General features: G+C 40.0%; 1 protein-coding gene and 1 long non-coding RNA gene across 3 annotated transcripts in view; one reads left to right on the plus strand and one right to left on the minus strand.

The window, feature by feature from the left end:
- Positions 1-10,083: 10,083 nt before the first annotated feature.
- Positions 10,084-27,245, plus strand: part of ngef (neuronal guanine nucleotide exchange factor) — a 96,364-nt gene continuing 79,202 nt past the window's right edge. For both annotated transcript variants that reach the window (XM_047593555.1, XM_047593556.1), the window contains exons 1-4: positions 10,084-10,606; positions 13,164-13,269; positions 23,692-24,042; positions 24,380-24,438. In XM_047593555.1, the coding sequence (XP_047449511.1) occupies positions 10,393-10,606; positions 13,164-13,269; positions 23,692-24,042; positions 24,380-24,438 (730 nt within the window). In that variant the 5' untranslated portion in view covers positions 10,084-10,392. The remainder of the gene's footprint in view (positions 10,607-13,163; positions 13,270-23,691; positions 24,043-24,379; positions 24,439-27,245) is intronic.
- Positions 18,094-23,672, minus strand: LOC125013170. The gene is made up of 3 exons (XR_007113367.1): positions 22,157-23,672; positions 21,702-21,802; positions 18,094-21,458 (listed from the first exon to the last, which is right to left on the minus strand). It is a non-coding gene; the product is annotated as an uncharacterized LOC125013170 (long non-coding RNA).

The raw sequence follows: 27,245 nt of genomic DNA on the forward strand, positions 1-27,245 counted from the left end.
TGCTGGCGGTGGAGAGGGTGGAGCTGGTGGGACCTGTGGAGACAGCGGGGTGTCCGGTGCCGGCGAAAGTGCCCTCTCCTGGGTCATTGTCTTTTCAGAAATAATGATAAAAACAAAAAAAGAAGTGACTAAACATAAGTCAATGTGTTTAATATCCTGGCAACTTCACGCACGAACTATATGTATTGTGAACAGCCTATTGTACGACCAGTATAATGACAATATTTCTGAATTTAACACATATACCTTGGGGATGATCTGTGTCACCTTCATGGGCTCCCACAACTCCGAGGAGAGCTGTGTCACCCATTATGGCGGCCACTCTTTGGTCGAAGGGGGTCAGTTCGTCCCCTCCTGACCCCCCGCCCGTTGCGATCAAGTTTCGGCGGTGTACCGAAATCCTCCGCTTCACCTCCATCTTCATATCGGACCATTTCTTTTTTACTTCAGTGTGTGCGCGCTCCTCTGATCCTACGGCATTCACAGCCTCACACACACGCTCCCACTCACTTCGCTTTTTTTTAGAGTTGATGTCCGATGACAGGCTACCAAAGAGAAAATGTCTACGGGTCTCCACTTCATTTAATAATACTTCCACTTCTGACTCGGTGAAGTTCCTCTTTTTTGCCTTACTCATTGTGAAAATCCGATCGTGCAGAGTGGGGAATCCGCGATGCAGGCCCTATTTAAACTAATTTGCAAATTTAAATTGAGGCATGATCAGGGAGAAGTTTGGCACTCCAACATGTGCGCTCAATTCCACGTTGATTGGGATGTACAAACGAATAATGCTTGGATCCAGGCGCACGCACACTTTGATACATCTGATTTTTTTTGGGCGGACGCCAGTTTCTGGATTTTAGCGCACGCCGTGTTTCAGTGAGAAATCCACGCAAGTCTTTGTACATGAGGCCCTGGGTCTTCTTCCACCGGTACACGGACTGCTTCGCCATTCCGACATGGTGAGTTTGTCACTGCCTGTCTGGATCTGTAGTCTGGATTCGGTACCAAGTCCAGAGATGCTCCTCCTGTCGGCTAAAGTGAGCTAAAACGCCCCCCCCCCCCCCACACACACAGTGCAAATGGGTGAAATGCTGACCGAATGGGATGTAAACGGGAATAATATCGGTGGATTATTAAACTGTTCGAGCTGGATGACTGATAATGCTGTCTGTGCTGCTTTCTATGGTGGTTGGTGTGCTGATTTGCAGGTCCTGCTGTTGCTGGGTTGCAATGTCGTAAAATGCCCAGGTCTGGTCAAGGCTATGATTGGCTGTGTAGCGTAAGTGAACTGTATCGTACCATTGAATGGACACCTGTCACTCACTGAGTTACGTTGCAAAATGGTACAGAAAACAATATTGTTGGTCTAATTAATTAGATTAGATTAGGTCTAATATTAGATATTAATTAATACGTTCATGTTGAATTTTATTTTATGCGCTGCATAGATTTTCTTGTGCGCTGAGAATGTGCAAGCAGTGCGCGATTGCGCAAGCACGCAGCTTAGAGGGAACATTGTTTCTGACTATAGTCCTTGTCCCAGTTTACATGCAGCGCAAGAAAATTGAATAACTGTTCTCCTCTCCCACACTAGGTGGCGATACGTGTCTTTTCAGCAGGATAATACCACATTAATACAGCCAGATATCTGGTTGTCCTATTACGTGGTATAATAAACAAGAGTCGTTCATGCGGCAGACCAGCATTTCAAACAACAACCAGACAGATAATAATACATTTTTTAATCCCGTACGCAACTTCTGGTGCAGGTAAGATCCGCACTATCCCTCAGACGGTTCTTCTATTGGCTCCGTTTCTCTTCTTCTTCTACTGCGATTGGCTTTCCTGGATGTTTTTGTTCCAGGGTTTGTTCCGATTTCAAACGATTTTTTCACGTGCATGTAAACACACTGTTTGTCTCCATTCCCCACCACGGTGCCCATTCACACCTCTGCTGTGGGTTCTAAATGGTACCAAAGAAGGAACATCCCAGTGCTCACAATAGCCAGTTAAAAAAAAAAAAAAAAATTAAAGCCAGTGGCATTAATTCCATGTCATGAAGTCATTTGAGAGGCTGGTTCTCCTGCACCTGATTGGCCTGCTGTCTGTTTTCCTGGACCCCCTGCAGTTTGCTGACTGGCAGCACATGGGTGTTGAGGACGCTATCATTTTCCTCACTCATAAGGCCCTGTCTCATCTGGAGAGTGCAGGAGCACTGTGAGAGTCACTTTGACTTCTCCAGTGCCTTCAACAGCATCCAACCCATCCTCCTGAGAGACAAGCTACTGGTCATGCAACTTCACCCTGATATGGCTGCCTGGATTTTGAACTACCTCACAGGACGACTGCAGTATCGTCATCACGTTGTAATCGTTCACGATTTAATATCGTCATATCGCCCACCCCTACTTGGGGGTCACGTTGACAATAAACTGGACTGGTCTCATAATATGGATGCCCTCTACAGGTAAGGACAGAGCAGGATGTTCTTTTTGAGGAGACTGAGGTCATTTGGCGTTTGTAGTAGACTCCTCAAGATTTTATACCAGCCTATGGTTGCCAGCGTGCTCTTCTTTCTTGTGGTGTGCTGGTGGGGCAGGGCCAAGACTGGTGAGGTCAACAGACTCTGGTGAGGAAAGCCCGCTCGGTGGTGGGATTGAACGTGGACTGCTTAGAAACAGTGGCTGAGAAGAGGGTTAAGGAAAAAATCTGTGCAATATTGGACAATCCCTCTCACCCTCTGCACGATGAGCTGTGGCTGATGGGCAGCTCATTCAGCCAGCGGATCATCCCACCCCAGTACAGAACTGAACGCTTGAGACGTTCCTTTGTGCCCACTGCCATCAGACTGTACAACAGCAGTGTGAACAGCACACAGCTCTGACCTCATTGAGCCCATATGTAGCATACTTACACTGTTACTTTATCCACAACTGCTGTCACTTTGTGTACTGTACTTTTTGTATGGCACTTTTTGTTGCTTGCTGCCTGTCCTGTTTAATGTTGTTGTCCTATTTAATTTCTTTAATTCTTAATTTCTTTCTGGTCACTGTTGTGCTGCTGTCACATTTGAATTTCTTATCTTATCTTATCTTATCTTATCTTATCTTATCTTATCTTATCTTATCTTATCTTATCTTATCTTATCTTATCTTATCTTATCTTATCTTATCTTATCTTATCTTAATTTCCAGTTTCGTTAAGGAGAGACCTTGGTTCTCCTTGAAGGGTCGAATAGTTGTTCCGCTTTGGGGAAACACATGGGGCGGGGAAGACAATCACACAAGTGGGAAACTTGACAGGAAGACAGGGGTAGGACACAGACCTCAAAATTAAACAGGAAACATATTACTAAAGGTGCTATTGACATGAAATTTTTACCAGGTGTTGGTAACAACACACGTAATCCATACATAGAAAGAAACCAAAACAAATAAGTTCAGAAATTAAGTTATGTGTAATAATGTGAAATGACAGAGGGAAAAAAGCATTGAACATACACAGAAAGGGAGGTGGAAGAAGGCACAGAAAGCCAAGACACCCGCTGAAATATAAAAAGGTGTGTCATAACCACGGTGTCACACAAGGAATGTCTCATGATGGGTAAAAGCAAAGAACTCTCTCAAGACATTTGCAACCTTATTGTTGCAAACTATTCTGATGGAATTGGTTACAGAAGGATTTCTAAACTTCTGAACATTCCAGTGAGCACTGTTGGGGCCCTAATCCAGAAATGGAAAGAACGTCATTCAACCATAAACCGGCCATGACCAGGTGCTCCTCACAAGATTTCTGACAGAGGAGTGAAAAGAATTATCAGAAGAGTTGTCCAAAAGCCAAGGATCACTTGTGGAGAGCTTCAGAAAGACCTGGAATTAGCATAAAGCAATGCACTCAACGGCCATGGCCTGTATGCTTGTCACCATACAAGACTCCATTTCTAAAGAAAAAGTATATTGAAGCTCGTTTAACGTTTGCTGCACAACATTTGGACAAGTCTGTAAAATACTGGGAACATAGTCTGGTCAGATGAGAGCAAAATGTAACTCTTTGGATGCCATAACACACACCATGTTTGGAGGACAAAATGCACTGCACATCACCCCCAACACCATACCAGCAGTGAAGTTTGGAGGTGGGAACATCATGGTGTGGGCTGTTTTTCTGCATATGACACTGACAAACTTCATATAATTGAAAGAAGGATGAATGGAAAAATGTACCATGCACCCTTGAGAAATATCTGCTGCCATCTAACAGAATGATGAAGATGAAACGAGGGTGGACATTTCAGCGAGACAATGATCCCAAACACAAAGCCAAGTAAACTCAACTAGCTGCAGTGAAAGAAAATAAAGATGCTAGAATGGCCCAGCCGGTCACCTGACTTGAATCCAATTGAAAATATATGGAAAGAACAAAAAATCAGTTCATAGACCCACAAAACCTTCAAGATTAAAAGACTGTGTGGAAGAATCAAAATCAAAATCACACCTGAGCAATGCATGCGACTAGTTTCTCCATACAGGAGGAGTCTTGAAGCTGTCATTACCTACAAAGGCTTTTGTACAAAGCATTAAATAATTATTAGTAAGCGTGTTCAATACTTTTTCCCTCCATTATTTTACATGGTCATACTTTAATTTCTGAACTTATTTGTTTTGGTTTCTTTCTATGTATGGATTACTTGGGTTATTACCAACACTTGGTGAAATTTCTATGTCCATAGCACGCTTAGAAATATGTATGTAATATAACTATGAAAAATTCTGATGTGTTCAATACTTATTTTACCTGCTGTATGTTGATCCAAGAACAGAATAAGGTCAAGTCACTGACCTGGGCTTCCATTAAACCATCCTTCATACACGTTAATTGTGGCCTTATTTATTTATTTATTTATTCATTCATTCCTTATATGAACAGAATTTGTTCATAACCGAACACTACATTTTCAAATCAACAGCTCCATGATTGAAAAGGAGCAGCAAGAATAAAATGTTTCCTATATTTTTCTGACCTCTACTTGAACAATTGAAAAAAATAAAAGATGATTTGACATCACATAAAGTTGATTTTCAGTAGCCTATACCAACAAATAAACCAAACAAAAATTAAATTATAACCCATACAAGTACAAATTTACAAGCTCAAAACAATTCTTTTAAACATCCAGTTTAAGTTTCTGACATTTTTTTGTGCATTTATAATTTTTTTAAATCCTGTAGTTGGGAATTCCATACTTTTACTCCAAAAAGTGAAATGCACAGTTGTTTTAAAGTAGTCCAAGCAACTTGGTGCTTAAAATCAAATATTCTTCTATGATTTACATCTTCTGAAGTAAACATAAACTCTAATTTTGGCTTTGAACATAATTAATAATGTCTGAAGTTATGTTATCTCTGTGAGTTTCAATAACCCTGATGTAAATAAACTATTGGTGTGTTCTCTAAATTTAACTTTGTGGACAATTTAGATATTTTCACCAGTAAGAACAAAGGCACTATATTGCTCATTTGTATTTACCACAGTCCTATACAATAACTCAAGTGAGGCAATATAAGTGAACAGTGCAACATTTTCATTGTTTTATAATCTAAAACATACTTGACTTTGTCCAAAATAAAATATTCTTTGACAGCTTTTTTTTTAAAAACATGACTTCCATGTCAGATTTTCATCCATTATGATTCCAAAAAACCTAAACTCTGATACCTTCTTAATATTAACTCCATCACTGTATAATGAAACTTCATCTTTTCTTCTTTTAGAAAGAAATATAAACCTAGTATTTATCATATTTAATAATAATTTATTTCCATCTAACCAAAATTTAAGTTTCACTTTCAGTATCTCCTGAACAGAAGAAGTTTGTGTCGTCTACAAATGAAATTAACCGTAACCATTTAGAAATTACATAAATGTCAAAGTTTCAGCTCCAAAACTGAACCTTGTGGGACCCCACATTCAGTCTTCAAACATTTAGATACCAACAAAATGCACATATTGTTGTCTATTATGTAATTAGCTAGCTAACCAGTTCAGAACAACTCCTCTCACACCATAATTATTCAACTTAGCAATTAAAATCAAATGATCTACCTAATCTAGCACTTTTGGAAAAGTGTATGACCTTTGCAGGTTAATCAAACTGCTACAAACTCCGGGTTGATGAACATTTAATACATTCATCCCTCCAATTCCAGATGATAAAGCAATTAAATAGGTCACATCAAATGTATGTTAAAAAGGTAAGCGAATGGACCATGACCTTACTTTTCCATCACCACCTTGGAACACTTCCTCCACTTGCCCCATCTTCCACATGTGACCTGGTAACCTCACATCATGAACAAGAACGAAATATCCAACTCTGAATGAAGTTGACTTCACATTTCTGGTACAGTGAGTGGAACGCAACTCAAATCAAATATTCTTTTTTTCCCCATCTGTTCCAAAACTCACCCACCAGTTTGCGGCGGTGGTTCCAGCGTCTTGCCAATTGCTCTTCATCCACCTTCCTGACGTCTGTTACCTGAATAGACTGTGAGGGTAATGTGGTTATTTGTCCAGTCAGAAAATGGACTGGAGTAAGCAGTGGTGGGTTCTGAGAGTCCGTATGTAGGTAAGTGAGGGGCCTTGAACTGATCACTGCTGTTACCTGTGTTATCAGAGTTTGCATTTCTTCATATGTCAGAATGGACTTTCCAAGGACTTTTCTGATGCAGGTTTTAACTGAGTGGACAAGATGTTCCCACATCCTGCCCCATCATACAGCTCTATGTATTTCCATATGGTTTTCCTTCCAGAAAAGAAACTTTGTTTCCATTTCATCACATTCCACATTTCGTTTAAATCTTGTTCTGCTCGCTTAAAGGTTTTTGCATTATTGGAAGAGATAGTGGTACAGATTCCTCTTCTTGCAATAAATCTCCTAAATGATAGCGGAAATGCATCTGTGGATGAGTTGGAGTAGCTCCAGATGGACAGCTCATCTAACCACACATGTAAACAGAATACACATTTTGTGACTGTTAGATTTAACAAGTAAGGGACCAGCAAAATATACACCCACTACTTCAAATGGCTGGGCTTCTGTGATACGACCACATGGCAATGGTGCAAATGGTTGTTTGCTAGCTTTAACTTTACATTTGCGATGTATCAAACATTTTTCTACAATTTTCTTAGTAATTTCTCTACCTGTTACAAGCCAATATCTTTCCCTGACTTATGTCAAAGTGTCTTGTATACCAGTAGTTTATCAGCAACTCCAAAAACGTATTATCTGATGGCAGAATCCATGAATATTTTTCACCATAAACCCAAGTTGTTTTTTGCAATCAGCCTCCAATCCTCATCCAAAAAGGTTTTCAAGGTGAGAATTTTTGATGTTCTGTTCTATTCCTTATTTGTTTCCGGTTGTCTTATTTCCTTAGAAAAACACTTCATGTGTGTCAGCCTAATCCAGCATTTCTAGGCAGCTTCAATCTTCCAGGCAGAGAGCTCTCCTTGAAGCCTTTCAGTGTTGTGCAAGTTATGCACAAATCTTTTCACCCATGCAGTTACTCTAAGCAACTTATTTAGACTGCTGTAATTTTATAATGAGGCATAGAATGGATTCAATTACTGAAGAAGCATCCTCTCCATCCTTTGTCATTCCTTCCGCAGATGTTACGTCAGATGTGCTCAACCAGCTCGGCCCATTCCACCACAGCACATCATTAGCAAATGTCTCTGAGCTCAGTCCCCAAGTTCCATAATCCACAGGATTTTCTTTTCCCTTGCAATGTCTCCAATTCTTCGGTGGGGTGAGACTTGGAATCTCCGTTACTCTGTTAGCCACACGGCTTCCATTATTTGGCTGTGTTCTTAATCCAATGAATAGTAATCATTGCATCAGTCCAATGACACTTTACATTTCTTAGATTCAAGATCTTACTCAAATAATCACCAAGTTGTGTGCCGATGATAGCTTCCAGCAGTTCCAGTCGGGGTAAAGTAATTCTTTTTAACGGAGCTACTTTAGTTTGATCAGAGATTAAACTCACTGTGCCTGTTCCACCCGACTTGACTGTGCGTAAATAGGCAGTGGCACAGTAGGCTCTTTCACTAGCATCACAAAATACATGCATTTCTTGGTATTCTTTGTTCTGACAAAACTGATTGTTTCCATCAACAGATAACATTCATTGATGGACACTTTTATCACATTCTGCAATTCCTTGCACGATTCCTTCCAACAGGTGGGCAAATCCATCAGGAGCTCCTCATCCCAGTCCAAGCCTCTTTCCCACATCTCTTGAAACATGATTTTTGCTCTGATAATAAAGGGAGACAAAAATCCAACAAGGTCAAATATTCTTGAAGCTCTTTGGAGCACTGCCCTTTTGAGTTTTTTGTCCTTCACATGATCACGTCTGTCATTTCAAAGACGAAATCATCAGTTTCAGTTTTCCATACGAAGCCCAGAACTTTGGGTGGATTGGTGTCTTTAACTTGCTCTAGTTGTTCCTGTGACCATTTTTGTTGTAGTTCAGGACTGTTTTTCTTCCACTTACAAAGACATATTCACATACTGGACATTATTTCTCTGGCCTTTACGCACAGCTCTGCAGCTGCGTCACTGTTGTTGCTCCCACTTACGAAATCGTCCACGTGAAGACATTCTCTAATTGTTTGTATAATCTCAGGGCTTTACCCTTCATGCTGTTTTAGATGGTGTCATACAGTAGCTGCCAGAAGACAGGGACTTGATGACACTTCAAACGGGACTCTTGTCATCCTTAATGTTTTTACCTTAATCTCCTTTTTCGACATTGGCTTGTCATCAGTCCAGAAGAATTGCAGTGCATCTCTGTCACTCTCGTCGAGGGAGACTTGCAGAAAAGCTGACTTAATATCTGCCATTAAAGCTACTGGATATTACCTCAATTTAAACAGGATACTCAGGGGGCTACTGCCGGGGGTACTTCTTCTGTCAACATGAGAATTAGCACACGTAGCCTAGAGTTAGCTTACGGGTAAGCACAGTTTGCTTACAGTTAGCACAGTTAGAACAGTTAACCCACATTTAGCACACTTAACCCACATTTACCACAGTTAGTCTACATTTAGCACACTTAGCCTACATTAAGCATAGTTAGCACAGTTAATTCATATTTAGCACAGTTACCCCACATGTAGCACAGTTAACACTCTTAACCCACATTTAGCACAGTTAGCATATGGTTAGCACAGTTAGCTTACGGTTAGCACAGTTGGCTTATGGTTAGCATAGTGGGCCTCTGTGTGAGACAGTAGTGCGCGGTTACGCGCGTGTGTGTTTGTGTGTGTGCATCCTACAACTCTACGTGTGTGTGTGTATTTGTAACTGTGATAACATAAAGTTACCTGCGTGTGTGTTGTAAGTTGTATGCTTTTACTGGTGTGAAGCACTTCGTGTTGCATCTTTGCAGGAAAAGTGCCATACAAATTAATTTTGATCGATTGATTGATTGCTATATATACCCATATTTAACTTAATGTGCTGCAAAGTTAATATTTGGCACATGATCCTCCCCCTGGATTCAATTTTGGCCCTCTCGTGAGAACAATTTGGGTACCTCTGTTCTAACCACATATGGGGGTAAACAATGGTACTTCTACAGTTTTTTAAGTTTTGCATGATATTATGGCAGAGGCAGGCATGTTGTAGATGTGTGTATACATGTTTCTGTATTGTGGCTCAGCAGGGGCAGAAATGTTGCACACGTTCTGCACAAGGAAATAACACCTGCAAAAATACATATTGGACTTTGAAGTTTGTATTGCGCTTAGCAATAAACTTCCTGACAAAGAAAGGCCCAAGAGCAAGAACATGAACAGATTTTGTGAAGTGCTCTTAGAAACTCTTCAAGCAGTGAGAACTGAACAGGCAGTTCGCAGCTGGCTTTTCTGGTTCCACAACAATGAGAGTTTTAGAACAGAGAGCGAAGCTGGTACAGCAAGGTTGAGTTCAGGAATGTCACCACATAACTGGGTGGTGTATAAAAAGAGAGAAAGGGGGAGGGAGTCAAACAGAAGGGATAAAGGGCAGGAATGAGAGAGAGTCATAAATGCAATAATTACATCTTAGGCAGAAACACACTCTCCTGTTTCCACAGGCTTCTTTTATAGATAACAACATACTGTTCCACTGATAGGAGGGTGAAAGGATCACCGGAGCATTTCTTGTTGTTAGTGTACTCATTTTCTGGATTTATTCTTCACCATAATTTCCCCTCCCTGGACATGGATTACTCCTGGATTTGGACTAATTATGACAACTTCCTTTTACCTGTTTTTCTCAGAGTCGAGCAAATATTTCCCACTTCCGATTTTTAAAAGAAGAAACAACAATTATTTACAATGTCTGTAACTGCCCTGTTCAGGGGTAAGTGGGGACAGAAGTCACAGGAAGTCCAGAACAAACATCCAGCAGCTGTGGTTCAATCAAGCCATGAGGAGGACGTTGATGAGGAAGACCCCAACACTGGTTTTAGCAGAGAGCCTATCCGCAGGAACTCACGCTTTTACCGGTCAATGCGAAAGAAGAGGCTGGTCTCAGCTGAACAGTCTCAAAGTAAGAAAACATCAGCCCCCAGCTGTGCTTGCAATTTAACAGTAATAACAACTAATGATGAAACTAGTTTCCATTTAAATTGACAGTTTTTGCTCTAGGGCAAAACGTTTCAACTTCAACAGATTCAGAGTTTTTACAGGAAAACATAGTATTGCACATTCATGGTAACGGTCTAACCCCGCTTTGGTAATGGAATCTTTGTAGACACTGACTACTGCAGTTCTTTACTGTTGTCCTTTTGTCAATTTTATTGTTGAAGTGGAACAAAGGCTTGGTACTCCTATTCCTCTATAGAGATCCCTCTTCCTAGGAGTTCTTTACAGAATATATCTTGAGAAACTGGTTCTGTCTGAATGGCACACACTGTTGAGTAATACTTGCATTTTCATATGGGAAACTTCATACTTCATGATATCAAACAGTGATTTTAAGGTTTTATCTTAACATTATACCTACAATCAAACCTGTCCACAATATACATGAGATCTTGTTGAAATCTACAAATATCTTATGTAAATTTTAAATCATTATGGTTGTAAAACATAACAAAATTCAGTCACAGATAAGTTGAAAAGCCAGGATCTAAACAAAATCATTATTTAATCAAGATATGCTTATCTTATCACACTTAGCATTATTAATAATTTGCTTGGACAGTGGGAACTTTGCTCTTTGCATTTCATCCGGAATATGATAGCATACTATTTCAGTTTGAGCTCATGTATAATGAATAAAGACCAGACCACAGAGATTCAAGATGTAGCCAAACTGTTCATTACATGCAAGAATGATTTCACACTCTATTGATGGTATGTCAATTAAAGTAAACCTAAGTAAGAAATAACAGTGATTGGATTATTTCTAAGACATGAACAATACGTAAAGTAGTCTGCTTAAATAAATCTTTAATCAATAAATCAAACATCATTTAAATTAATTATTCCTTTGTTATTTTTGTCACAGCATGCTGCTGCATTAATATTGCATGAATGATATACAGTAGGTCATTTAATACTGAATAAAACATAAGCAGCTATGCCAGCTCCGTTTTTGCCTTCTATTTATATAAATGCAACGTATCAACAAACACTGTGAAATGTGCAGTCCTGTTTACCAATGTTTGGACAGAGGTCATTCAAATTATCATATATCAAATAGAATCAGTTTTTTACAAGGTGTTTAAAATAATTCACATTATTTGCTTCATGGAAATATCTTGTGTGTGTGTGTGTGTGTGTTTCAAAGTAATTCTAATTTATTCTAATATCCTTCTTCAGTGAAGAAAATTGAAAAAAATGTTTTAAATGACAAATCGTAATAACTTCTGCCACCATGTCAGGAATAAAGTTACGAATAGGTAAAGTAACATCTCTGACTTTTGTAATGTGTGAGTGAGATATAATGTTTAAATGTACTGTAGAAGCAAAATAATGTTTACACTATTTGCATGACAAATCCCAGTCTCAAAGAATTTGGGAGATGTGCAATCTTCAAGAAAATGATCTTAACAAAATGGAACACTTGTTTGTTTCTTTATTATAGATCGATCTATCGGTCTATTGGCGATAGATCGATAGATAACTTTATTCATCCCTGATGGGAAATTAGGTTATTTTTTAAAGAAAATATTTATATTACAGCCATAGATTTGTGGCTCCAATAGAACACCTTTTCCATACATATTGCCCAGGATCCTCCATTGACTAGATGATATTGCAAATATGTCATCAAGCTAAAGAACAATAATAAAAAAAGAACAGAATCTCACAAATAATGTACTTGTTGCATTTAAATTGCCTTTTCAGTGTAGTCTGTATAACTTGTTTTTTTGTTTGTTTTTGTTTTTTAATTATACAAAGTATAAAAGCTTTATACTCAATTTTCAACTTTGCTCAGGGCCACACTCAGTTTTTTTCTATGCTAAATATTTTGTTGAGGAAACACTCAACAGGCATGAAAGATGTTTTGTGATGTTGAAGAGGACTCTGTGAGCACCTCCATGAACTACATACTATGTTGTAATCTTTATGAGTCATTATTGGTTCTGAAACCAATATAATCAGACTTTGTCCTGTGTGCAGAGAAGGACTATATAACCAACCTTTATACCAACTTTTTTTTTTTTTTTTTTGAGAGCAGATGCCACATGCTGAAATCTGTGATTCATTATGTATATCCCTTGCTTAAATAAGACCGAAACAATGTCACATTGTACCGCGTGTTATAAGTGTTTGAGAGAAAAAAAAGAGAGGGAGAGAGATTGTCTGCGAGAAGTGACTGACGGGAGAAAAATAATAACAACATAATCTTTTTATTCCTCAAAACTGTACTTGATTATAAAGATGCGTTTCTCTTTTTACAGGTTTCTCTATTTCTTTTTTAATTGGCAGTTGCTGCTTTTGTTTTATTTGATGTTTTATTGCATATTTAGCTCATATTTATTTGTTTTAATGGGAATTGTTGATTTATTTATATTGTTCTGCTTGTACAGCAACTGGTTCAACTGAGGTTTTTAAGTATACTTTAGAAATTGATTGACTTGACTTTCTCTGTCCAGACTCTACAAGAACTGGTTTGGACCACAGTCCCTCCAACAGAGCAGGCACCTCCTCTTGTAATGCTCTCTTATCCAACAAATCACCTTTGTTGCCAGGGACTAGACGGTGAGATTGCATGCCTTCACTGCTCAACCCCATCACACATACACACCCAGAAAACAAACAAGCACATACACCGGTTATTAAAACATTGCACACATCTCTTTTACACTTAATACTTGGTACTCTGAGCTTATTATGTCTATTAGACAATAAGCACACACCTGTTCAGTTTGTGTGAAGGTACAGAATATTTAGTTTGACTCAAAATACTTCAATTACAAGAAACAGGGTTGTGATAGGATTGCTTCTTATTTCATTTCAAGATGAACTCGAAAAACGAAAATATGAATAGGTATATTGCAAAACAAAAACAACAGCATTACTTTGAAAAGCTGAAATGTCATGAAATATGGATTGTGTGGGGGCATGTGGTATATTGAAAAGGCTGTGGTCTTGTGATAATGAGGCACAGGTTCAAGTTGTCATAGATGTTATGTTATTGTTATATTTATGCATTTTACCACACAGCTATACATAGCTACACATAGATTGTGCATGAAAAATCAAGTCCAATACAAGTATGAACCAATAGAAGACACATCTTCATTGCATTACATTTTATTGTCCACTAGTCGAGCATTGTGTCATTGAGTCCTTGAATAATGAACAAGTAATGCATCAAAGCAGTGTGTCAGTGGTTTGGTCATATGACTAATGACATTGATTGTGGTTTCCTCTTTATTTTTCTCTACTGGAGTACAATGCAAAAAAAAAAAGCAGTGATGTGCAATGTGTCACACAAGAGCAGTCCAGGGCAGAAAATGGGGAGGACAAGAAACTAGGAGACCCCAGGCCAGGTCCGCCAGGTGCAGCCCAGCAGGGACCCAAGATCTTAGTACCAGAAAATAACAGCAGTTGCAATAATAACAATTATTATTATTATCATTTGAGTTCCATGTTGTCCCTGTCCCTGCATGGGTTTTCTCTGGGTACTCCAGTTTCCTCCCACCTCCAAAGAGTGACCCTAAATTGACCCTAAGTGTGAGTGAGTGCTAATGATTGTTTGTCTATGTGTTGGAATGTATGTATATGCAAAAGACCTGTCCAAAAGACCTGTCCAGGGTGTACCCTGCCTCTGGGGCAGCTGGGATAGGCTCCATAGGAAAGGTAAATTAAAGTTAGTAATATTGTGGGTATGCCATTATAACAAAGTGTAGTGGGATATGTGATGATGATGACACTACTCGTGGAATTGATTCTCATTCATCTTGAGGAACAGCTTTGTGAGGAGAAAATGAGTGGTGACCAAATAGACAGGGGTTCCCTTGCAGACTGTTGATACCATTGAGATTAAGTCGGTTAATAGATTTTTCCAGTGAGTAATATTTATGTTGTGTTTGGACTTCCTGTTCATGAGGATAGTTTTCCTGGCATTGGTTAGGGCTACCAGGACAAGTTTATTGTTTGGGTTGGTCAGGTTATTTGCAGATGTGTCACCAAGTAAGCAGAGGGAGGGAGACATAGACGGAAAATGATTTAGTGACCTTGCTCCAGAATTGTTCAACAGGAGCGCAGTGCCAGAATGTGTGGAGATAACTTTCCGGTTTGTTTTGTATGCAGTTTGTGCAGAATTCTGATGATTCTCTCAATTCTGCCAATTTATGTCCCATGTAGTGATTCCTGTGAAGTATTATATATTATATAGGTTTCAGATTTGCATTTCTTGTCATGAAATAAGTGTTTCTAGAGATGTTGTATTTATAGCGCCCTATGAATGAACTCATAATAATTTATAAGGTGTCTATAAAGCATTATAATGGTCATTATTATCATCTATACATATTCACAAATCGTCATAACCAACTTCATGATGCATTATGACAACTGGTAATGAATGACTATAATTTTAACCTGAATAGTGCATTATATATATGTCAATATCTGCCTAGTCACTTGTTCATTTAATGATGCATCATAACTACTTTGCTTTGCTAAATGTGTATAGTGATGCATAATGAGTTTTGACTTCGCCTATAGTGCTTTATATCTGTAGTTATAAGTATATGTAATAAAGTTATAATAATGTATACATCTCCCTACAGCACACAGTTATAAACAGCTATGCAGTGTCGTAAGTGCTATTTGTCAGCTCTAAGTAAAGTGACAAGAATATGACACAATTATTAACAGATACAAGTCACTATGAGTAATTAAAAGGTGCAATGAACTAAGCACTGAGTCTGGCATCTTTACCCCATATGCACGATATTATAAATGAATATGTTAATATCATAGGTGTTATTTGTCATCAGAGTAATTTCACATACATTTAGAGTAAAAACCACCCCTGATATGTGGGTTACTAGCCCAGTTTAAATTTGAATTAGTAATAAAAAATCTGGTGAGTAATCTGAACAATTTTGGAGATGTTTTAGCCCATTTATGACCAGATGGAATCACAAATTAAACCTTTTTGTCACATTTTTGTATCATATGTGGCATTTGATCTTTAACAGGTACCGGTCTGAAAAACTAATTTAGTTTCACTGATATGTCACTATATAAAAAACAACAGTTTCAAAAAAGTAATCGCCGACAGTCATAGGAGAAGCCATTAACAGCGTTTTATATGAGCGCGAACATAACTGTTAATCACAAAACAGTAGAGGTAAGAGATACGTTATGATTTTGCCAATGTTATTTTCGCGACTCTTTGGCTTATAGCTCTCTGAGTTTTTGTTGTACAACTGTGTGGCTGTGTGGCTCTTAAAGTGGTGAAGTTAGTAAAAGCACTACATGAAATGTTCGTGTTTTTGTCACATTCCCATAATTGCGAGGGGTTTATTTGTATTTCCTTTAGGTGGGAATGCCTGATAGAGGCTTTTAGAACCCTTGCAATTTTACACATGACCAGAAAACATGAGCGTGATTGGCACTCATCTGCCCACATTGTTTACAACATTGCTGCTGTTCACCCAATTGTTTATTTTTGATGAAGGTGTGATGAAGTGAATTAAATTCTTCCATCCAAACTCCCTCCATCTTGTAGAGCTGGCGGAGGTTTTCTGGGTTCTGCACATAAAATGCCAATAATTCTCGAACAGTTTAATGTTAAGTTCTAGCTCCCATTTCAATTTCACATACAATGAGTTTCTTCCATTTTGTTTTTATAGACCTCTATACAACTTAGAGACGATCTTTACAGGTGTACATTTCTATGCATTAGTAAATATTTCAATCACTTCGTTTCCTTTGGCAGAAACTCCTTTTTTTTCTGTCTCATAGAAAGTCTTAGCTGTCAGCATCTCAACAGGTCACCATTATCTAAATCAAATTCTCTTTTGAGTTTTTCAAAAGATTTAAAAGTTTTCCCCTCCAGGAGATACACATTGTTGTAATCCCCTTATCTCTCCACCTTGCAAACGTGATGTCAGTTTGTCCGGGACTAAACTGAGATGTTTGAAAAGGCCAAATCAGAAGTTTACTGTCTCCTAATTTATATTTTTTAACTATCTCATACCAGTTGTTTAATGTGTTCTCCAGTATTACATTTTATTAGTCTCCCTTATGTTCTTTCTCACCTAACCTGGTTTGAGGTTGAGAATTAGCCATGTTTAATTCAATGTGCTTCCACAGCTTCCATAGCTTGGTATTCCGGAGAGCACCAGCAGACAAAGTATCTAATTTGGGCATCATAATAGTACACAACATCCCAGTTTATTTCAAACCTGGCAACACACTAAGACAGAAACTGGTCCACCCCAAAGACAAAACACCTAGACAAAAACAGAGTAATGTAGTGTATGCTGTTCAGTGTAGTGAGGAATGTACAGACTTGTACATTGGGGAAACAAAACAACCCATCCACAAATGCATGGCCCAACACAGGAGAGCCAGCTCATTAGGAAACGACTCAGCAGTCCACCTCCACCTGAAGGACAAAGGACACTCCTTTGAAGATACCAACGTCAAAGTCCTGGCCAGAGAGGACAGATGGTTTGAGAGAGGAGTTAAGGAAGCCATCCATGTCAAAGTGGAAAAACCTTCTCTAAACAGAGGAGGTGGACTGATATTTAATTTACCAACTATTTATAAATTCAGTTTTGACTTCTGTCCCCAAGAAGTTCCAACAACATTCACACTTTGAGCCTCCAGGCTCCCATGACAGTAGCCTTTTTAGAGCTCTATTCATAGGGTAAGTAGCCTAGGCACACAGTTTCCCCCCATTCAAGGACAGGTAAGTACCAGCCATTACGGTAATTAGTGACCCCAGTTTCTGGTCAAGCAAGTTTTGGGTTGGTGTTACCCACAGAGTTTATACCTATTTAAACCTCAATTTCCCACTAGTTTAAAAGAACTGAAGAAGCTACTTGGATGAATGGCAAAACGTCTTCAAGAAATTAAACAAGTCCAGCTGACCTTATTCAACGCTTTTTTGGATTACCATGACCTGGATGACCGAGAACCTTCACAGACAGTATTCCTTTGGATTTGGTACTACAAGACCTCCGTGATCTTTGTCAATTTGAAGTTTTTTAAATTTTACCCTTGGTCGTGCTCCAGCCCATATAAACCTTGATAACTGTTTGTCCAACAACCTTGGCAGCATGCTCATTTTCACTGCCTCAATCCTTGAAGTAAAGTCTAACCCCAGTGTGGACGATTTTTTTAATAACTTCCTATATCTTATCATTTATTAGTTTTTATTAGTTTATTTCATAGATTTTATCAACATTCTGACTAATAAATACTTCCGAGTATTTTATGGATTTTGCTTCCCACTTCGCTTTATATTTCAGCCTAAAATCTTTACTTTGTGTGTAATTAAAAGAGTATTTGTGACTTAGCCATGTTTAATTTCTAACCTGTTTTTTGACCACACTCGTCTAAAGTCTCCATGAGTTTAGGGAGTGTTAAGTTGGCAGGCTGGCAGCAGTGAGAGAGGTAACGCAGAAACACAACTGTGTTAACCTAGAACCCGGGCAGCAAGAGGAACTGTGGTAGATATTGTTGGAGTTTAAGGACATTTTTGCTGTGACAGAGGATGAAGTGGGCCTGACGCATCTTGTGCAGCACAACAATGACACTGGTGATGCACGGCCCATCAAGACACACCCCTGTCGTCTTCCTCCGGCACATCAGGCTGCTGCTCACAGTGCGATTGACGAGATGCAAAAGGCTGGCATTATTAAGCCATCTGACAGCCCATGGGCCTCACGGGTTGTGATGGTCAATAAGAAAAAGAGTTTGAAGATGAGGTTCTGTGTTGACTACAGGCCACTAAACAGTGTGAACAAGAAGGACTCGTACCCACTGCCCCGCATTGATGAGTTTCTGGATTTGGTATCCGGCTCGTCGTGGCTCTCCTCATTACACCTACGCAGAGGGTATTGGCAGGTGCCCCTCAGCCCTGAAGCCAGACCAAAGACTGCTTTCTGTACCAGCAGAGGGTTGTGGCAGTTTTGAGTCCTTTGCTTCGGCCTGTGCAATGACCCAGCCACACAACCCTGGAGGCCTTGCGGCGGATTCTACAGAGAATGTCAGGGGCTGACCTAAAGCTTCACCCGTACAAGTGTGCTTTATGAGAAAAGAGCTTGAGTTTCTGGGGCACAGGGTTGGGGTAGAGGGCATTGGCACCTTGGAGGAGAAAGTGCGCGCAGTGAGGGATTGGCCAACCCCTACCAACTTGCGAGAGTTAAAGAACTTCATTGGACTGGCATCCTACTACAAGCGGTTTGTGCGTGGCTTCTCATGCATAGCTGTGCCCCTGTTCCACCTGCAGCAGAAAGACAGTGATTTTTCCTGGACAGCTGAGTATGAGCAGGCCTTCAGCTCTTTGAAGAAGGCCTTGACAGAGTCTCCCATCCTCATTCCCCCGGTCCCCAACCTGCCATTTGTCCTGGACACAGATAACAGCTATGTTGGGATGGGGGCAGTGTTGAGCCAGGTGGGGGCGGAGGGGGAGAAAGTGGTGGCATACTTCAGCAAAACTTTCAACAAAGCTGAACATCGCTATTGTGTGACATGCAGAGAACTTCTTGCTATTGTGAGAAACCACTGTGAAGGGCAGCCAGTGCGGCCTGCTCTTCTCTGTCCGAGCTGACCACTGTATGCCCTCCAGTGGTTAATGTCAAGGACAAATTGGTTGCTGGCTGGAAGAATTGGCACCGTACGTTTTGTAGTGGAATACGGGGCTGGAGCTCACCATGCCAATGCTGACACCATGTCCCGGTGCCCCTGTGCTCTCAATAGCTGTTGATACTGTGAGAAGAGGGAGCCGAGTGAAAAAGAGCTCTGTGCGGAAGAGCTAGGCCAAGCATGATTAAGTTGGGCCTATCTGCAGAGAGATGCAGATTTTGACTCACTCAAATGGAGTGCGCAGCAGGAACAGGAGGCTGATCTGCAACAAGTGCTGCATCAGGTGGAATAAGGACAAAAGCCACAGTGGAATGATGTCGTTGAATGCTCGTCTGCCACTAAAGGACTATTTGCAAAGATTGAGGTGAAGGATGGAGTGCTCCAGAGGTCCTGGAAGGAGCCCACTTCATGGGAAGAGAGGTGTCAGATGGTGGTCCGCAGGGCATTGCGGGAGATGGTGCTAAAAGCCTCTCACAGGACCACTGGGGCAAGAGCAGCACTCCCCGTGACCTGTCCAAGCAGCGCCAGTGTCCCGTCAGTGGGCCGATTGCCTTCTCCACCACTGCCCGAGGTCGGGACTGGAGGTCGTACAATGACCTCCTGTCTTGGTTGGTGCCGGGGTTGGTAAGAGGGCTCAACAGCCACATTCTCAGGGTGTAGCCATGGTCCCCTGGGATAAAATGAAGGCAGAAAACGTGCGAAATGGAGGTAGTGTGTAGGTAATGTGAGGTAGTCCAGGATCTATTCAGTCAGCTGGTGGTCCAACCACCCATCCTCTCCAGTTTGCCCGTCAGAATCACTGGCTGGGTGTTGAAAGCACTTGAAAAATCAAAAAAGGTGATTCTCACAGTGCTGCTGTGGTTTTCCAGGTGAGAAAGAGTTTGATCTAGTGGGAAGATAACAGCATCCTCCACACCCACATTAAGATGGTAGGCAAACTGCTGTGGGTCCATGGAAGGGGCCTTAGAGCGGAGATGTTCCAGTATAGGTCCCTCCAGTGTCTTCATCAGACGGGATGTTTAAAAGTTATCTTTAGCCGGATTTCCATTGACGCCCTACCTCCACAGCTTTTTTTTTAAACTACATTTTCCATTGCTTAGACCCCCGCTACCCCCGTTTTTTTGGGCTTTAGCCACACCAACGCTTGTTGCTACTAGCAACAGCAGTCTACAGAGTAAAGTTATGTTCCAACTAGAGGTGGGCAATATGGCAAAAATATCATATCATGATTTTTTAAAAATAAAATCACGATTTCGATTTTGTCACGATCTTTAATGGAAAAATAAAAAACAGACAATTCAGTCCAAAGAACTTTTCTTAATAGATTTGATTTTAAGTAGTTGCAGTTTTGCCTGCACAGCAAAAATCGCAGTGTACATTGTACTCTATAGGTGTATATTTAACTCCGGCTTTGTTCGCTGAACACCATCAAAAGTGTAACACATTTACTCCAAATAAAGAGTTACATTTGAACCCTCTGAGAGGGTCACTGGTACATTTAGACACTACTTCAGTGTTTTTTGACACTTGCAGTGTAAACCTAGAACTCCCAGAGTGTAAAATTTATACTCTAAGTAAGTAATTTAGAGCACTTTGCAGAGCTGATTATTTAATACTCTGAGAGTGACAATGTACTCTATCACACTTTTGAGGTGAATTGTTAACACTTGAGGAATTTATAGTCCACACAAGAGTTTCATGAAAATATAACATCTTTAATAAATCTTAACATATTTCTTATACAAAAACATGCACAGGCACCACATACGATCATCTCCTTCAAAACCATACGTTGTTTGCAGATCAAACAGCTTAAACAGGAGCAACTCATCAACTTTCAGCATGGAAACATTTTCTGGATTTCCCTGTCTGACATGATAAAAATGAAAATGCTGTGAAAAACTGTGCTGCACAAATGTGTACAGGCTGTACACATAATGTGTCTTGAAGAGTTCATCAAAGGCTGATAGGGAAGACCTGGCCTTGCAGGGAAGGAGCTCACCATCCATCACAATGTAGTAATCATGGATGTTTGTTCCTGTGATGCCAACTGCCAGGATGTAGGGCTGCCTCTGCTGGGCTGGACCAGAGTGCTCTTATAGGTTTCGAACCGACTGCAAGATAACACAAAAATATTACTAAACTATACATCTTTTTTATGGATAGGTCAGACAGAAGTCTGATAGCCAGATAACTTCAAGAAAAAAAAAGAAAATGTACTTATGTTAATTACTATTTATAATATTATAAAAATGTTTTCATGTAAAACAATGGGAAAACAAGTCCATTGCCCAAGTACACAATATAGCTAACGTTACCTATAGTTTAGGCTACAAGAGGCAGGCACATTAACTTACCCTCCTTGCGAAATTCCGAGTATGAGGCTTCATTTAGTTTGACGCATTTCTTCTTTCCTTCGTACTGTTCTTTGAACAGCATTGCTGTAGATCTTCCACAACTACATACAACATAAACATACACTTAGTACACAGTTACCCAGTAGCAACGTAACTTCGGGCGGGAGTTAAAGATAGCTAACACACAAATTCTGTGTTTTCTTTGTCAAATAACCTGTTTAACCGAGGTCAACATTACAAACACAATATCGATTCTGTTTAATTGAACATTATTAGTTACTTTACAACTGATATAGCAAATTAGCTAAGCTACATCAAAACCGTGTTTGCCTCCTTAATGTATTACCGTTAAGGTTTTTCGTTATTTACAAACTGAAACGTGGAAGGAAAAAAAAAAAAAAAAAAAAAAAAAAACATTTCATGCATTATTTATTCACTTTAGTTTCTTAGCCTACCTGCAGTCCCGCGGGGCTGTTGAGGTAGACTTCGGTTAGTGTCGTGGCTGCACTCCTGCAAGACCAGGGCTCAGAACAAAAACTTAGCGGAGGACTGCGCCAACGGTGGATTCAAGGCAAGCTTCCCTACCGGTGCTCCCTGGTCTGTGGCCTTATATCGCGTCCATCTCTTCATACCATTTCAGGACCTTTTGATCAGCACCACTCGTATTGTTGTGCCCCTTGGCTGCCCGATAATCGTCCTTCAATTTTTTAAGCTTCTTCCTTTATTTGTTTTACCGTCCTGATAAAGCCAAGTTTGGCCATCTCAGCCGCGATCTGCTGGAAAACCTTGTCGTTCAGAGTCCAACTCCCGCCGTATATCTCTTCTCCCAACAATAACAGAAAAGCCCTCATCTTCGGGTTGGTCCATAACGACAATATTTTTGCAGTCATCATTTAAAAAAAATGTACGACACGAGAGCAGAAAGTTGAAAGTGAGCAGCTTACACAACAAAAACGCAAAAACGCTCATCTCTAGTCACAACCAAAACATCCTGCTTTGTACCTTGCGCTGATTTTTTTTTTTCTGACCAATCAGTCGTAAGCAGCATTCTACGTCACATTTTCGGCCCCAATTCAGGAAATGGAAATAGCAATTTAAAGTGGGCGGTGCGGGGCGGTGTGGAGGTAGGCCGCGTATGGAAATCTGGCTTTACTGTAGGCAATGCCGAAGCTCAGGCACAGACCAAGTGACGTGGAATTATCTGGCACTGGAGGGAAGCCATGGCAATCATTTTAAAGTGCGCTTGATTAGGATTAGCTGCAGCTGGGTCGGGTGCTCTCACCAGTCTCCTGCCCAGGTGAGCCTATTGAAGGTGACAGGGAGAGAAAACAGAGGGAGAGAACAAAAACAAGGAACGGCAGGACCATGACCGTTTTTTGCCAGGCAGTGTATAAAGTTTAGATAAAGTTATTACAGAGTCCATCTTGAACAAAAACATATCAGTGAACGGGATAACTAAATTTACAGCTTTATTAATGGACAATAAATGTAGGAAGACATTGTTTATTTATCCCACATATGGGAAAGTTCCGTGTCACAGTAGCGTGGAATTAAACAAAAAGCAATACAATATCAAATTTGAAGCATTATACAAAATATACAAAAATAACAGCACTCTGAAAAATATATAGAGGATAATCAAAATATAAGTACATCCTATGTATACAGTGTGGAATGGGAATTATAAAATGTGGACAGTGAGGTAAAAAAAAATGTGTTGCCATGTTTAACCAGCATGACACCACTCAAAAATGACATGGAACCAAAACATAAAGTTTCCCAGATCACATTGCATTGGCTGCTATGGTATCGGGCTTTTGCCTATGCAAGCATTTTTGCAGACAGAACAGAAAGACATATAGTAAATACAAAAGGGATGGCCCAGAATTACTTTAGGGGGGCATCCCTGATAAACACAAAGATCTTTTGTAAGAATTTGTTCTTACTGAATATTGTATGTGTTTCTAAATTTTCTTTTCCTGTAAAATAGGACTGAGCTTTCATCACAGCTCCATCATTCCAAAGCTGTGTTGCCAAACAACAACGAGGCCAGCAGCAGACATGCTCTTTACGACAGCGACGTTCTGAATTTGAGAAGAGAAGAAGTGGGAGGAGGGAGGAGTCTGGACATGACTGACACACCTGCTGCCTCCAACATTCAGCATAGAGATTTTACATCTGACACAATCACTTACCGGACTCACAGCATTCATAGTGAAGACATAAAAAAGCTTTCTGAGCAAACAGCTGAAACTTGCACTGTACAGGAGACCAGAGGGAAAGCTATGAACTCACAACAGCCCACTTCAGACGGAGCAGATCATGATAACATCAACCTCAGGTCAGACAAAATTACATTAAAAAAATCGAGTGAAAAATTTGACATTTTTATAAAGCTTGAACTGTGGAATTCTGGTAATTACATATTAACAAAACCATGAAATGGTTTCAGCACTTTCTGCACAAAACAACAAATCAATTGAGATGAAAGGCTCAGTGTTGTGTACTGTATATTGTAAAGTGTAATCTTGATTGTTCACTCTGTTGGGTTAAATGAATGAAATTAACACTGCAGAGGATTTATCTGCAATGTTTGAATATTTAAAAGTATATGATGAATCAGAAAATTTAATATCTACGAACTATTTCTACTTCCAAATGTGTTTTTTTCTTTTCAGACTGCTGAAGAATGGAGAAAGCTCCCAAGCAACTGGCCTCAAAATCGTCAAAAACATTGGTAAGCTTGACAAAGCGTGATGGTAGTGCATGTATTCCACCCACCAGAGGACCGGAGACCAGCATCAGGCATAACAAACTATTCACACACAACTACACTACAAGAAGTGTCTGTAGAGGAAATTGCGTTAATCAAATTTGAACATTTCATTGGTGACAAAGTTCATTACTTGACTTATGCGCAACAATATCTTTGTACCCTAACATAAGAGTGAGGACTAGTATGTGTAGAAGATGTGAATTTAAAGTTACAATAGAAAAACATCCTCAGACTTCTCTAAAAATGCTCCTTTGGAACCAGGCTACAGCATGGCTATAACTGGTTGTAACCTGATCACACTCATTCAACTATTTTATCTTACATAAAACTGTAAAACAAGTTCTAATTAAAAATTCAGCGATATCAATACCAATAAAACTCTACACTCAGCCACTTTATTAGGTAAAAAGGTAATATTTCTTTGCCTTCAGAACCAGTGTTGGGCACGTTACTTTTAAAAAGAAATATTACATTTTTAGGTATACCTTTTGCAAGGTGTACCTAAAAAGGTAATATTTCTTTTCCTTCAGAACTAGTGTTGGGCATTTTACTTTTAAAAAGTAATTAGTTATAGTTACTAGTTACTTCTCCCAAAAAGTAACTGAGTTAGTAACTGAATTACTCCACTATAAAAGTAACTAGTTACCAGGGAAAGTAACTATTGCATTACTCTTCTTTTTTTTTAAGTTTAAATATGTCTAATAATTTGGATTTTTGTCTTAATAGGTTTCACAAGCCAATTGCATAAAGTATAATTGCATAAATATGTACTTACACAGAACTTTTAACATTGCAATTTGCACCCCACCCCAATGCCGTGTCAGACCTGGGTCGACTTGCCTTTGGTGCGCTTTCACATCGGGCAAAAGTCCTGCTGTGCCTGTTGTGCTTGCTTGCCTGTTTTTTCCTCCCTCATACATCATCACGTACATTGCAGAAAAAGTTGCAGTTTGTTGATGATTTGAAGAATGGACCGATCAAACCCCCGCTCTTTCAAAGGCTGCTAATATTAGAATAAATCACTGTGTCCTGCATATCTGCCGCCAAATCCTCCCTTTTCTTGGATGCAGAGCGCTGCCAAGATCGTTAAAAAGTGTGGAAGATGACTATACAAGCTGTATATAAACACAGTCGCCGTTCACCTATGTGCTGCCATTAACAATCATGTAACAACACATTTCATTTGTTAGAAAAAAAGGAACAAAATCTCTGCCCTTCAGACATCAGTCTTTATGGGAGTAGACCAAAACTTGTTTTTGAGCTGCTCCTACAATGATACAGTCTGTCAGGCCGTTGAGTCAGAACATAACAGGCAGATATATCAATGTCAGAGAGAAAAACCCGGGTTGACCCGGCCCAACCAGTGACAGGACTTTTCCTCCACACTCAGCATTGCTCCACCTTAGCCAATCATCATCACCTCCACCTATACAGTTGTCTTGCCCCTCCCTCCTCTCCTCGGCAAAAAAAACAAAATAAAAACAAAAAAAAACAAAAAAAAAAAACAGCTTTGCTTTGTGGCATACGTTCAACAAGGTGTTGGAAACATTCCTCAGAACTTTTGGTCCATATTGACATAATAGCATCACGCAGTTGCTGCAGATTTGTCAGCTGCACATCTATGATGCGAATCTCCCATTCCACCACATCCCAAAGGTGCTCTATGTGGTGACTGTGGAGGCCATTGGAGTACAATGAACTCGTAATGTTTAAGAAACCAGTTTGAGACCATATGAGCTTTGTGACATGGTGCATTATCCTGCTGGAAGTAGCTGGAAGAAGATGGGTACACTGTGGTCATAAAAGAATGGACATGGTCAGCATCAATACTCAGGGAGGCTGTGGCATTTAAACCATGCTCACCCGTCAGTGACGGATCCAGATCTGAGACTGGAACCGTACCCCTTTGAATCCAGGTCCCAGGGTGAAAAAGACACATATGGAGCCTCTGCAGATCCTTTTTTCATTCGTGTGAACAGCCTGATACGAACTCAATGATGTTGCCCCACTGTCGCTCCCGATGTCTCATAGCAACAACAACATTACTGGCGGACTACAGGCTTGTGACAGTGCTGCATCAGATATTGACCCTTGTTGGTTGGCCAATATATACTGTTGTTTCGCTACTACGATGAGAATAAAAGTATTCCAGACTGTAATCTGGACTGTATGTTTGTATACAGCATGCAAGGTTGATACACATGTTCTTTCTTTTTTTGGCTGAGGTCCCTAGCAGAAACAGTGCCACACATAGACCTGGGAAATGTACTACTCAGCCTTTTTAAAACTAAATGTGGTTTCGCAATAGATTGACAATTACAGAGAAATACTTGACACAACGCCAAGGAAAACCGGATTGTTTTCGTACATGTGGCCGTGGCCCAAGTCAGGCAGACTCCTGAAACCAGCTGTATGCCGTGTGTTTGAGTGTCTTGTAGCAATTTGCTAGCCAGATAGAACCCCACTAGGTTAAAAAAAACACATCAGTTCCTCCTTAGTTTCTGGTGGAGCATAGCTATCAGTCGCTTGGACTTTTGCACGTGCCGGACAGACTTTGCCTTGCTCTACAACACCACTCAAATAAGAGACCATAGCTTTCGAAAACTTATATTTATCCAGGTTAATAGTCAAACAAGCATCAGCCAAGCGTGTAAAAAGCTTCTCAATGCGGTTCAGATGCACATCCCACTCATCAGAGTAGATAACCACATCATCAAGGTACACCAAGCAACCTTCCTGGTCTCCAACAACCTTGATCAAGTGCTGGA

Source organism: Mugil cephalus, chromosome 9 (genome assembly GCF_022458985.1).
Source record: "Mugil cephalus isolate CIBA_MC_2020 chromosome 9, CIBA_Mcephalus_1.1, whole genome shotgun sequence".
Lineage (NCBI taxonomy): Eukaryota > Metazoa > Chordata > Actinopteri > Mugiliformes > Mugilidae > Mugil > Mugil cephalus.